The sequence below is a fragment of the Opisthocomus hoazin genome, chromosome 9 (assembly GCF_030867145.1).
Source record: "Opisthocomus hoazin isolate bOpiHoa1 chromosome 9, bOpiHoa1.hap1, whole genome shotgun sequence".
In the NCBI taxonomy this organism is placed as follows: domain Eukaryota; kingdom Metazoa; phylum Chordata; class Aves; order Opisthocomiformes; family Opisthocomidae; genus Opisthocomus; species Opisthocomus hoazin.
The window spans coordinates 25,848,684-25,861,140 of NC_134422.1; the positions used below are offsets into that span (position 1 = coordinate 25,848,684).

The following is a 12,457-nucleotide window of genomic DNA, read 5'->3' on the forward strand; positions in this document are numbered from 1 at the left end:
GCTCCTTCCCTGGTGTCCCTTCCTCCCTCCCTGGCCACTCCTGTCCTTCTCTGGTGTCCCCTGCTCCTTCTGATGTCCGCTGCTCCTTCTCTGGTGTCCCTTGGCCCTTCTTTGGTGTCCCCTGCTCCTTCCTTGATGTTGCCTGTTCCTTCTCTGGTGTCCCCTGCTCCTTCCTTGGTGTCCTCTGTTCCTTCTCTGGTGTCCCTTGGTCCTTCTTTGGTGTCCCCTGCTCCTTCCTTGATGTCCCCTGCTCCTTCTTTGGTGTCCCCTGCTCCTTCTGATGTCCCCTGCTCCTTCCTTGATGTTCCCTGCTCCTCTTCTGGTGTCCCCTGCTGTCTCCCTGCTGTCTCCCGGTCCCTCCCCAGTGTCCCCCGCTCCTGCCCCGCTGCCCCCGGGCCCGCCGGCCCCGCCGAGGCTGGGGGTGCCAGGGAGCGCGGGGGTGCCGGGGAGCGGGGGAGTGCGGGGGCCGGCTCGGCTGCTCCCAGCCGGTGCCCCCCCGACCGAAGGTCTCTTTTGTGTCCCCGCTGTCCCCCTCCCCAGGTGGCTGCGAGTGGCCCGGGCCGACGACGTGAGGCGCGGGGCGGCGGTCAATGTTATTTGAGCGGGGGCCGCGGGCCTCGGCGATCGCAGAGCGGAGGATGCAGAAAGCCGCCTACTACGACAACGCGGGGCTCTTCGGGGGCTACACCTACGGCAAGGCCGACGCTTACCCCTACGGCGCGGCCCACCAGCCCTACGGCCAGGCCGGCCTGGACGGCGAGTACCCCGGCTCCGCCTGCTCCGTGCAGGGCTCGGCGCCCGGCCGCGGCCCGGCCCACAAGGGCAGCGAGCTGAGCGGCAGCTGCATGCGGACGGCGGGGGGGGGGGCCCGGGGGCACCCAGCCCCCGGGCATCGGCGAGCAGCAGCCCCCGGCGCTGCCGCCCTCCTCCCCGCCCAACCCCCCTCCCAGCGCGCCCCCTTCGAAAAAAGCCAAGGGGGGCCCGAACTCCTCGGGCTCAGCCACCGCCACCCTCAGCAAGCAGATATTCCCCTGGATGAAGGAGTCCCGGCAGAACTCCAAGCAGAAAAGCACCTGCGCCCCCTCAGGTAGCCCGACACCCCCCCCCCCCCCAGTCCCCTCCGCCCGGGGAGCCCCCCAGCCCTGCGCCTTGTCCCCTTCTCATCCTCCGGCTGCCACCCACCGCCCCCGCCCCCGTCTCGGGGGTCCCGGCCCTGCCGAGCGCTGCGGGTGGGGCAGGCTGGCGGCTCCCGCCCCGCTCTCCCTGCCAGCCCAGCGGCGGACGGCGGGGCCCCGACGGGTCCCGGCTCCGCCTGGGCGGGCGGCCGCTGGGGGCCCCCGGGGAGAGGCAGCTGCGGGGGGGTGCGGGGGTGTATGGCGGGCGGGGAGGTGAGGGAGGCGGCCCCCGGGGGCCCTGCGCCCCCTCCCTTGGCGCTGGCAGAGCGGGAGGGGACGTCGGGGCTCCGGGGGGGCGGGTGGCTTTCGGGGGGGGACCAACGGCTCTCGGTGCGTCTTCCCCGCAGGAGAGAGCTGCGAGGACAAGAGCCCCCCCGGGCCGGCCTCCAAGAGGGTGCGCACAGCCTACACCAGCGCGCAGCTGGTGGAGCTGGAGAAGGAGTTCCACTTCAACCGCTACCTCTGCCGCCCGCGCCGGGTGGAGATGGCCAACCTGCTCAACCTGACCGAGCGGCAGATCAAGATCTGGTTCCAGAACCGCCGGATGAAGTACAAAAAGGACCAGAAAGCCAAAGGCATCATGCACTCCCCCGTCGGACAGTCCCCGGACCGCAGCCCCCCCCTCAGCGCCCCGAACCACGTCGGCTACCCCAGCCAGCTCCCCGGCGTCAACACCCTCAGCTACGACGCGCCCTCGCCCACCTCCTTCGCCAAGCCCCAGCAGAGCATGTACGGGCTGGCCGCCTACACGGCCCCGCTCAGCAGCTGCCTGCCGCAGCAGAAGCGCTACGCGGGCGCGGAGTACGACCCCCACCCCATGCAGACCGGCAGTGGCGGCGGGGGGGGCTTCGCCAACCCCGGCCTGCAGGGAAGCCCCGTCTACGTGGGGGGGAACTTCGTGGACTCGATGCCGGCCTCGGGCCCCATGTTCAACCTGGGGCACCTGCAGCACCCCTCCTCCGCCAGCGTGGACTACAGCTGCGCCGCGCAGATCCCCGGCGCCCACCACCACGGACCTTGCGACCCCCACCCCACCTACACGGACCTCTCCTCCCACCACGGCTCTCAGGGACGGATGCCGGAGGCGCCCAAGCTCACGCACCTGTAGCGGGGCGGCGGGGCCCGCTCCCCGCTCCATTACCTCACTTTTCTGACGGGACAGGGTGACTTTGCTCTCGAGTGCCAACGGCGTTAGCGGATTTGCCCCCCCCCCAGCCCCCCGTCCTCCCTCAGGCCCGCACGCCTCTCACCGCAAGCCGGGGGAGCGGGAGAGCTGGCGGTGGGGGGCTTGAAGGTAAGTCCTGAGCTGGGGGTGCCGAGGTGCTGCCCACCAGTCGCGGGTGCTGGGCACTCCCCGCGCGCCCCAGCGTCTTTCAGAGAAGGCAATTTATGAATTCTTCCGTAACGTAAGGATCGCGTCGGACTAAAATGATATGTATTTATTATTTTACGCGAGACATTTTTTGTATCACCGATTATTTATCCTCGTCTTAATGTATTTATGTGGGTATCTGTAGAGTTTCTTGACCGGTGCTTCGGGAGAGCGATTCGGGTCCACGGTGACTTACATTTCACCTGTTTAGTATGTTCGGTCTGAGCTAGTTGAGAGAGTAGTCTTGAACAGTTGTAACAGTGGCTGGTGTTTGTAGTTTATGTAAGGATTAAATAAGACAGCAAGTCGTAAGTCATTAATAGAGTGAAACAAACTGTGGCATCACACGAAGAGCCGTTACACTTTAGGAAAAAAAAATATCGGTTTTTATTGTATTTTTAAAGTATTTATTTCTGACCGGCTGGCCCCACTCGAGCTGCTTGGTGGCCGGGCTGGCAGCTGGCTCGGCCGCTGAAGCTGGAGGCACGGCCGCTTTCAGGGGGCGATCTGCAAAGCGGGGCGCCTGGCCATCTTCTCTCAGACCCAATCCTGCGTACAGAAACCTCGGTGAGGTTAACATGTATTTATTGACTGGGTATCTATCGCACGTATTATTATTTCGGTGGGCTATTTTATTGTCTTTTTTTTTTTAATTACACTCTGGCTATCTGAACTAGGAAAGAAATTAGAAGCTTAGAACGCAAGAAAAATCAGAAACCCTCTGATAGTGCTAATTTCATTAGGGTCTCCATAGCAATCCGCGCAGCAGCTGCTGCCTCCTTTGTTGTTTATGCTGTTGTCTTTATACTAACCATAAATCAATTTTTTAGACATCTTTGGAAGCCCGAGCTTTTCCTCTTGTTTTTCATAAAAATAAACTTTGAAAGAAAATTGACAATCAGATGCACAGGGCTGGAGGGGAGCCACGGCGGCGGAGTGTGGGCAGCGGCCGAGGGGCCCCGCCGCCTCGCTCTGCCACTGGCAGGACAGCTCGCACATGGGGAAGGGTTAAAAAAAAAAAAAGTTAAAAAAAAAAAAAAATAGGAGAGAGAAAAAAGAAAGGAGAAAAAAAGAAAAAAAAAAGGAACGATGCTCTGAACCCTTGTGTTTCTCCCCCTCTAGTTATGCGGCTGTGTTGAATCCCTCGCTGCATTTACAGAGATACTTCTTTTGTAAACGTTGTCATTAAAATCTCTTCCTGACGGTACATGTTGCTCCGAGAAGACTGTTCTTAGCCCTTTCTAAAAGTGTTGAGTTAAAGATCAATCTGAACTTCTGTGTTCCCCACCAAACTGTCTGACGCGCCACTTCCCAGTTTGACAAACACTGCAGCTCCTACTCCATCCTCTAATGACAGGACCTGGCATTCCTATTGCGAGAAATATTTTAACTCCTGCAACTCTGATCAACACAGACAAGTCTTTTCTCTTTTCTTTTCTTTTCTTTTCTTTTCTTTTCTTTTCTTTTCTTTTCTTTTCTTTTCTTTTCTTTTCTTTTCTTTTCTTTTCTTTTCTTTTCTTTTCTTTTCTTTTCTTTTCTTTTCTTTTCTTTTCTTTTTTCTTTTCTTTTCTTTTCTTTTCTTTCATTCTTTCTTTTCATTCTTTTCATTCTTTCGTTCTTTCTTTTTCTTCTTCTTTTCTTTCCTCTCCCTGCTTTCTTCCTTGCCTTCTGGTATTTGTGTTTGGCAGGACAGTAAGGTTTCAAAATATTTTCCCCTCTGTGCAATTTTAACAATGTCGTGCTACGTTGAGAAGTGTGTCTTTTGTTAAATTTCACTTTTACCCAAGCAAATTTGGATATATGTGTTGTAGATCTGTAAACAGAACAGAATAAACTACTTTGTTCGGAGACATATTTTAACTATTTTGAGCTCTAAAATTGTTTTCTATGGAAGTTTTCACACAAATTGTTTCTTAGAATCTCCATCCAGGAGTGAACAAAACATACAAACAACACAAAAAGTAAGGCTAAACACCACTCGTGCATTATACTTCTATAACATTCCATAAATACATATACACACACGTTTGTATCTCCAAAACTTTCTGTAAGCAATGTACCCACGACTGAAACTGTCCATGTAGGTTTTTTTGTGTGTTCTTGAAAACGTAACGTATTTCACGCCACCTGCTTCCGTCTGCGAAACGACAAGGCACCGCCATCTCTGCAGGGCCGTCCCTGGTGCAGCACAACGTGCGCTGCCCAAGTGTTTCCCACCTTCACGCTCTGTAGGCTATTCTTCAAACAGTGACTGCTCTGACTTGCACTGTCAGTCCTTCATTACATCTGTTAAGAAAGAAAAGGCTGGTTATAGATAGCCCTTCCCCAGATCCAAGGAAGAAGAGGGGTTTCAGAGGAACCCCAACCACAAACACGGTGTTACTGAGGCACACTGCTCTGAATTATTTTCACATTACAGAAGGATGGGGTTTGCAAACTTGGTTTCCAGTGGGGGAGGAGGAGGAGCATGTGTGAGGGGGAATCTTCTTGTAAATAAATTCACCTTCTTCTCTGTGACTCTGGCAGAGGCGTCTCCTTTGTAACATGATAGAAGTCCGTGATGATAACCTAATTATAGAAGTAATGTTACCTTAGCGAGATCACTGGCATTTTTACAATGTTTGTACAAGCATCAGCAATCTAGAGGAGAGAGACACTTTGGCACAAGCCAGACTTTTTCTTGGCCCATCATTTAAAACCCATGAATTATAAACAACCCCCTTTCACACTCAAGAGGAACTCAGCTCCTTTGCAACAGCCTCTGATGTGCTGAACTCCGGTCACCCATTTAAAACTCAACTCATCAGCCAAGGCCAGGCCTGGGGCTCATCCCAGCCTTGCCTCTCTTCGCAAATAGGAGCCATAGCACCCCTTCCCCTCCGACCCTGATTCCTCCATCTGCTCCGGACCCGTAACAGGGTCACTGAGCCAGGGCCCCCAGATGCCAGCAGCTCTGCAGCAGTGTTTGGGGTAGGGATCTGGGATAGGGATCTGCTGACAGCACCGGCTGAGAGGCACCAGGGGCGCACCAAGCTTCAGTGAGGCCATGCGGGTTCTCCTGTTCAGATCAGTGGGGTTTGGGTCTCCACTCGTTGGTTAGAGTAATCCAACATTTAACGGGGCTGCAGCAGTTTCCCCGGTGCAAAAAGGAGGTGAGGCTTTGTGTTAGCTCCGTGCAGTCAGTGCAGGGCTAAGGTGCCCCTTTGCACCCTGTTCCTTTTGAAGGGGGTCCCATCCCTGTCCCTCTGTCTAGGGCCCGGTGAGCAGCACCGGGACAGCGGGACCTAGGCAGGCACAGCTAGGGGCTGCCAGAGATGCCACTGTCTTGTTGGTGTCACTTGTGTGGAGCTGGGAAAACAAACCCAAATGCCTCCTGCTCCACTAGCAAGTGCTCCCTGGGCAGAGCACCGCAGGGTCCCAGCCCTTGTCCCTGGGCAGACCAGGGAGGGACACCGGGGCACCCCCCGTGGCTGCCACCATGGGAGGACGCACCGGTCACCCGGGGCTGCGGGCAACCTCATCCACGGGTGAAGAGAAGGCAGCCAGTCACACAGCCAGGAGGCAAAGACAGTCAGGGGGGAGGCTGGCTGGGAAAGAGAGAGCCCACCAGCACCAACTGGAAGCCCCCCTGACTTTGCCGGGGACCAGCTGGGTAATTGCAGCTCCATTGCAAGAAGTCTGAAAGTGGGGTTCACCACTGGGATCTCTGCACCCTGCCATCCCCACGGGAAGCCCTGTGAGACAGCCTGCAGGGGGGTCCAGGCACAGGAGGGAACACTCGGCCAGGGAAAAGAGGGTAAAGGGGATGGGGCTGCCGGGCTGCTGCTGGGAGGGTGCCTTGCTGACAGCTGTCGGCCGGGGAGGGAGGGAAGGAGCTGCGGGGTGGAACGCCGTCTTGCTACGTGCCAGCCCGCCGTGGCTGCCCAGCGGCTGCACACAATGGCAGCCCTGCACACGGCGGAGAGGCCCAGCCGTCCGGCACCGCCACCGCAGACCTGCCTGGGAACAAAAGCTGGAGCCAGACAGGCAGCACAAAGGGGCTGGTGCTGCCGGGGCAGTTCGGGCCGCGGTGGTTGGCTGGGCACCACGTGATGTTATATATTCATGAATCAGCTACCTCTGCTTTTAGTAGACATGAGATGGGTTGGACCCGAGCTCCGTTGGCCACAGCCACTTTCCGGGGACTGAGCAGCAGGTTGATCCCTGAATGGGCAATGGCTCTCCATTCCCACGTGAGCAGCAGCGGTGGGAATGCCGTGGTCCTCGCTGGGAGTGCGTCTGGCCAGAGAGGGAGGGGGCTCGCTCTATTAAGGGTCATCAATCACACAGTGTGCACTTTTCACTCGACAGAGGTTCCTCCTACTTCAGCTCTGGCTGGAGCCAGCTGGGACTCGACCAGAAACCCCAGCCAGCAAAGGCAGAGCCCAGTCCCAGAGCCCGAAACCCACAGCATAATGTGGCATCCAGCCGGCAGGACAAGACTGAGCCGCTTTGGTGACAAAGGCCGAGATGCAAAACAGGACACTGTAGGCAGCAAGTTGTCTGTGCCTGCACATCCCCAGGCCGTTGCAGATGCTGCTGGGAAGCAGAGGTGGGCCTTTGTCTCCACCTTCAGAGCCCAGGGTCCTGGAGCTCCTTGGGCTGCTCTGGGACAAACCCCGGAGAGGCTCAGCTGCAATGACCATAAGCACAAAGCTGAAGGAAGCTAACACAGGATCTGTACTAGGCAGGATGGAGGTCTTCCAGGTAAAAATACTCCTAAATATACAATTCAAACACTTGGGTCCATATTTTTTCTTTATTTGCTGATGTGCAGTTTTCCTTGCAACAGCAGAAGTTTTGGGAGAGGGTAGACATCCCCATGCTGAGTGAGGTGCCTAGCCTTGATCCAGTCAACCTGGGCCACCATTCAGGATCTTTGGGAGTAAGAAGGGCTTAGGCAAGGCAGAAATCATGGCTGCAAACCCTCTGACATCTCTGCTTTGCAGCCAGCAGTATGGCTTACCTTGACACATCTGGCTTGTCAATATGTGTAATTTTTCCTTCCTACCAAATTCACAGCCACGGGACAGGAAACGGGGCACAGGGGTCTGTGTGAAATTACATGGCAGAGGGACCCGTGTGGAATCACTCCTGGGGAAATCCTCACAGAAGGAGGGAGAGACTTTCCTCTACTCTGTGTTCATGCAGAAGATCTTTGTAGTTATCCCACGCACTGGGAGAGCAGAGTTCACTCTCCCAGGCCTGGTGAAACTGCCCCAGGGGTCAGCGAGGAAAGGGGAGCTTGTGGTAGGGAAATACTGATGGCAGAGGGAAACACACCTTCCTCAAGAAGAGCGTGAAGTGCCTTGTCCACCTGGAAGGGCTGTGCTTGTGCTGGAGCTGAGCCTGGCTCCCCTGTAGCAGCAGGACTATTCCATTCCTTGCCCTGGGGCCTCTGTATGTCCCTGGTTATAGCCACACTTTACAAAATAAATTCCCCAGGGCTTCTCGTTCTTCTCTGATAGCCTTCCTCCCAGGGGCCTTTGATGGTTTGCCTGTGTTAGCAAGGCTACTGCTTAAATCCCCAGTGTTTGCTCACCTCTCATTGGGACGCCCACCCACACCCTGGCTGCCTCCACACCATGGATGTACATCCTGATGCGTCGCTGAGAACCAGCTCTCCCTGGCTGGCAGTGCCCTGGCGGCACAGGGGCCAGGACAAGGTCATGCTTGAACCAGACCTTCCATGTCGTTCTCCTGAGGGCCGGAGAGGGATCTGTTGAATCTCCAGTGTGTTAGTTATTGTGACAAGCACAGAGGGTGGAGGCTTGCTCCAGAGAGGAAAGGCAATGTGCCCCAACCTCAGAGTGGTCTCTGTGGCTCCGGGCTGCCATTGCCTTCAACACACACGCTGCTGAAGCAGCCTCCCCAGGGCACTGCTGGCAACCGTCTGCACCCAACATGGCTTCGGGCTTTTCGGCTGGGCTTGTTCCCACACCATGTCTTAATGTCCCAGTGGCCATCTAAGGCTTTGCAGTGGCCCACAGGTTTCCAGAAGCACGGTGGCCCAGGGGCCGGTTGGGTCCATTGCTCTCACAGAGGCTTCTGCCCCAGCAGCTCCCCTGGCTTGTGCCGTCACTGCACTGCTCACACAGACGTCCCGAAACCTCCCAGCTGTTCTCAACTTGCCTTCGACAGCATCATGTTCTCTCCACTCTTTAACACACATTTCTTCTTCCTCCTTGACTTCCAGGGATTCTTTCCCATTACACCTTTCGCAAAAAACAGCTGCACTTAACTTCGTATCACTGGGACTTGGCTATTTAAGTCTGAACACTGTGAAATCCAAGAGCGTAGAAAATTGCCTCCCCCTCAAAAGCCAGAGCAGCAACAAGAGAGGCTTTGCCTGTGTTTAGCCACTGATTTCTGCTTTCCTCATCCTTGAACAGTCCTGCAAAAACAAACAGGTAACGAACAAGAAACTTGGTAACAGAATCCAGCTGGGTGAATGGAAAGATCGGATGTCAATGTGAACATGGACAGCTCGTCTAGTGCTTAAAACACAGCTTTAGGTGTAATTAAACCAGTTGCTTTCCGCAAACAGAAGTCTCAAGTAAAGCAGCAGCCCTCCTCTGGAGCCGATGCTGTTTGCCTCACTGCGGGCAGGAGTTTTTACAGCAGGGGAGACTGAAGAGCACAGATGCTTTCCCGAGCGGACAACCTTTCTCTGCTAAAGAGAACGCCTGGTGTTCCCAGGCTTCTGTTTTGTCAGAAGATGACATTTTCCAAACTGCTCTGATTACCACGGGTGTGTTGAGCAAGTTGGTATCATCCAGAATTTAACACCTCCCTCAAAATGTAGGTATCCTGACAAGGTGCATTTGATTTGAAGTCTTCTTCTAATTTACCCCTGCACCCTCTGCCAATGGAAGCATAGGTGATACCCCATTGTTAGTGCAGCAGGGTAGCACAGCCCGGAACAGCGAACAAGGCTGTGTCTGGAGAACACCTCACTTTGGGTCTCTGGGCTTACAGCAACTGCTCTGTCTGCAGATTCAGGGTCCCAAGCGTGTTAAAGCAGCAATCTGAATAGCCAGCCTCTGCTCCGCAATAACTGCTTTACGGCGGGTGGGCTGGATGAGCTGGGGAGGAAGTGGGGCTGGTAGAAGGCCGTGCCACTGGTCAGAGCCCACTTGCAGGGAAGCGCTCCCTTGTCCTCGCGGGCTTGTGCCTGCCTGTCCCAGGGACGTGTGCTCTCAGGGCCTCTGCAGGAAAGAAAACCAGGCCTGCTCTGAACCGTCAGCTGGGCATAACGGCGGGGCAGCCCGGGCTGAGCTGCAGAGCACGGGTCTCCATGGGAAAGAGTCGAGGCTGAGCCAGTGAACTGGTCTGGTTGTGGCTCCCCATGGTGTCCCTTCCCTGCCACCAGCCCAGCCCTCTGAAATCTGCAAAAGACCCAGTAGAATTTTTCTTTCTCCGGGGATCCTGGCTGCCCTTGGGTGGCTGGCACCATGTCTGGTCCTCACAAAATTTGTGGCCTCTTCCTGACCACAGCGAGCAGCACTTTGGCCAAGAGCTTGTAGAGCTTTTTTGGCTGTTGAGTGGAAGGCACTGGATGATGAAGGCATTTCAATTTTATGCTTTTATTTAGAAACATTTGTTTTTAATAATTTTTGCATTTCCCAGCTGAGTCCACACCTTCCTCCTAAGACTTAGATGATTACATGTCTAATTTGAAGTGGCATGATGCAGCCCTTCTTCGTGTTCCTTGTCTGTCCAGTCCCAAGTCACCAAAGCCCAAGCGTGCTCTGCCCAGGCACCCTTTTGCTGTTCTGAACTACATTGACACATGGTTATCAGTTGACGAGATGGATGAAACCCATCATTATCCAAATCAAGCATATGTGTAGCTCAAACTGGACAGTTCAGCATCACTTGGAGCCATTTAGGGAACGACAATCACTCTCGGAGTCCAGGCTTCCCACCCTCCATGCTTGTTCCTCTTCCCTGCCATTCTGGGGGGGTGAAAACCAAGAGAGAGTGGGCTGGATGGTTTGGCTGGGCAGTGCAACTTGCTTCACTTTCTGCCAGCTGCAAACACTCAGTAAACAACGCTGACTCGCCAAGGGAAAAATGAAAGCCCATTAGCAGGGTGAGCCCGGGGACTCACTTTTGCGAAGCTGCAGAGCACTTATCTGATGGAGCGAGCCCATTAAGTGCGGCGAGGTGCAGCACCCTCCCCCCCTTCGGGTGCGGACAGCCTCGGGGTGTCTGCGCAGCCCGCCGCCCCCCCGGCTGCTCCCCCGGGCTGTGTGGGCTCCCCTGGGAGCCTCCGGGGGCCTGGCCCACAGCGGGGCAAGGGGAGGGGGCAGAGCTGCCCTGGGGCGGGAGCCGCCTCGCCCACCCCCCAAACTCCCGGCAAGCGGCCCCGACGTGCCCGGCGGCTCCGGCGAGCCCGCAGCGAGCGGCCCGTACCGGGGAGGGGAGGGTGTGTGTCCCGGGAGGGATCGGCGGGGCTGCCCCTGGGCAGCCGGACGTGGGCAGGGGAGCCGGCGTCGCCCGGGACCCCCGGTGCGGGCTCCCCCCGCCAGGCTCCCATTGGCCGCGGGGCGGGACGTGCCGCCCCGCTCCCGGCCCTATATTAGGGCAATATTGCCCCGGCGGGACGCGGGGCAGGTGCGGAGGAGCGGTGCTTCCCCGCGGGCCATGGACCTGGGGTACTTTCCCTTCGTCTTCCCGCCGGGGCTGAGCTGCGGGGCCCCGCAGCCCCCCTACCACCGGCCGGGGGACGTCGCCTTCCCGGCGCTGGGCACCGCGGCCAGCCCCGGGCCCCCCGCCCCGCCGCCTGCCCGCCCGGGAGCGCCGGGGTACGCGGCCGCCCCCCCCGCGGCGCCGGGCTCCGGCTGCCGGCCGTCCCGCGGAGCCGGGCCGCCGGGCTTCGCCCCGTCCGTCCGCCCCGGGAGCGGCCGCCCCCGTCCCGGGGCCGCGCCCGGTCCCCCGGCCCCGGCCCCGTCGGCGCCCCGCACCTTCGAGTGGATGCGAGCGAAGCGGAGCCCGCCCGGGAGAAGTGAGTGGGGCGGCGGGGCGCGGGCGGGGGCTGCTCCCATCCCGGCTCCCTCTGCCCCTCTGCCGGCCCGGGCCCCGACCCCCGCCCCGCTGCCCCGGCTGAAGCGCGGTGGTTTTTTTTCGGCGTTGCAGGCGGCGCGGAGCCGTGCGGGCCGGCCCCTCCTCCCAGCGCCCCCGCACGCACCAGCTTCAGCACCCGGCAGCTGACGGAGCTGGAGAAGGAGTTCCACTTCAGCCGGTACCTGTCGCGGGCCCGCCGCGTCGAGGTGGCCCGCTCGCTGCGGCTCCGTGACGCCCAGGTCAAGGTCTGGTTCCAGAACCGCCGCATGAAGCAGAAGAAGCGGGAGCGGGAGGCGATGGCCGCGCCCGCGGGGTCCCCGGGCGGCCCGGCCTGAGGCCCCCTCGCCCCCCCGATCCCCCCCCTCCGGAGGGCTCTGCCGCGGGACCGCGGCAACTTGCGTGCGGGTTGGTTTGTGAGGGCTCGGGCCGGGCCCGGGCGGTGGCGGGGGGCTAACGGGGGCTGCCGCTCCCCTCGGGAGCTCCGCCAGCTCCCGCGGGGACACGGCGGCGGGGGGGGGGGTTACCCCAAGCGCCCGGCCGCTTCTTGGGTTTGCACTTAAAAAGAGAGATGCGGAGGCTCGGACGGAGTTCGTGCAGAAGAGGGGGAGAAACCCCGAGAAGCCGGAGCAGGGGAGAGCGGGGAAAGCTGCTTCCCACGGGAAGGGGCAGGGATGGGCAGCGCTGCCAGGGTGAGTCCGGGATCACCGTTTGAAAAAAGTGCCCTCGTCTTCTGCCCTGCCCTGCGCGAAGCTGCTGCAAAAAGCCAGGCTGTTTACGCTTGTATTTATTCCTCCTTCGTTCC

General features: G+C 58.4%; 2 protein-coding genes across 2 annotated transcripts; both read left to right on the top strand.

The window, feature by feature from the left end:
• Nucleotides 1-638: 638 nt before the first annotated feature.
• On the top strand, nucleotides 639-2,374 carry HOXD3 (homeobox D3). The gene is given in 3 exon segments (XM_075430474.1): nucleotides 639-869; nucleotides 871-1,087; nucleotides 1,523-2,374. Coding segments are annotated over 3 exon segments (1,209 nt in total). The 3' UTR covers nucleotides 2,284-2,374.
• An 8,861-nt stretch (nucleotides 2,375-11,235) lies between these two features.
• Nucleotides 11,236-12,067, top strand: LOC142362433 (homeobox protein Hox-D1-like). Its single transcript, XM_075431060.1, has 2 exons — nucleotides 11,236-11,596; nucleotides 11,728-12,067. Exons 1-2 carry the CDS (start codon nucleotides 11,236-11,238, stop codon nucleotides 11,988-11,990), a joined length of 624 nt encoding a protein of 207 aa, XP_075287175.1. The 3' UTR covers nucleotides 11,991-12,067.
• Nucleotides 12,068-12,457: the final 390 nt, after the last annotated feature.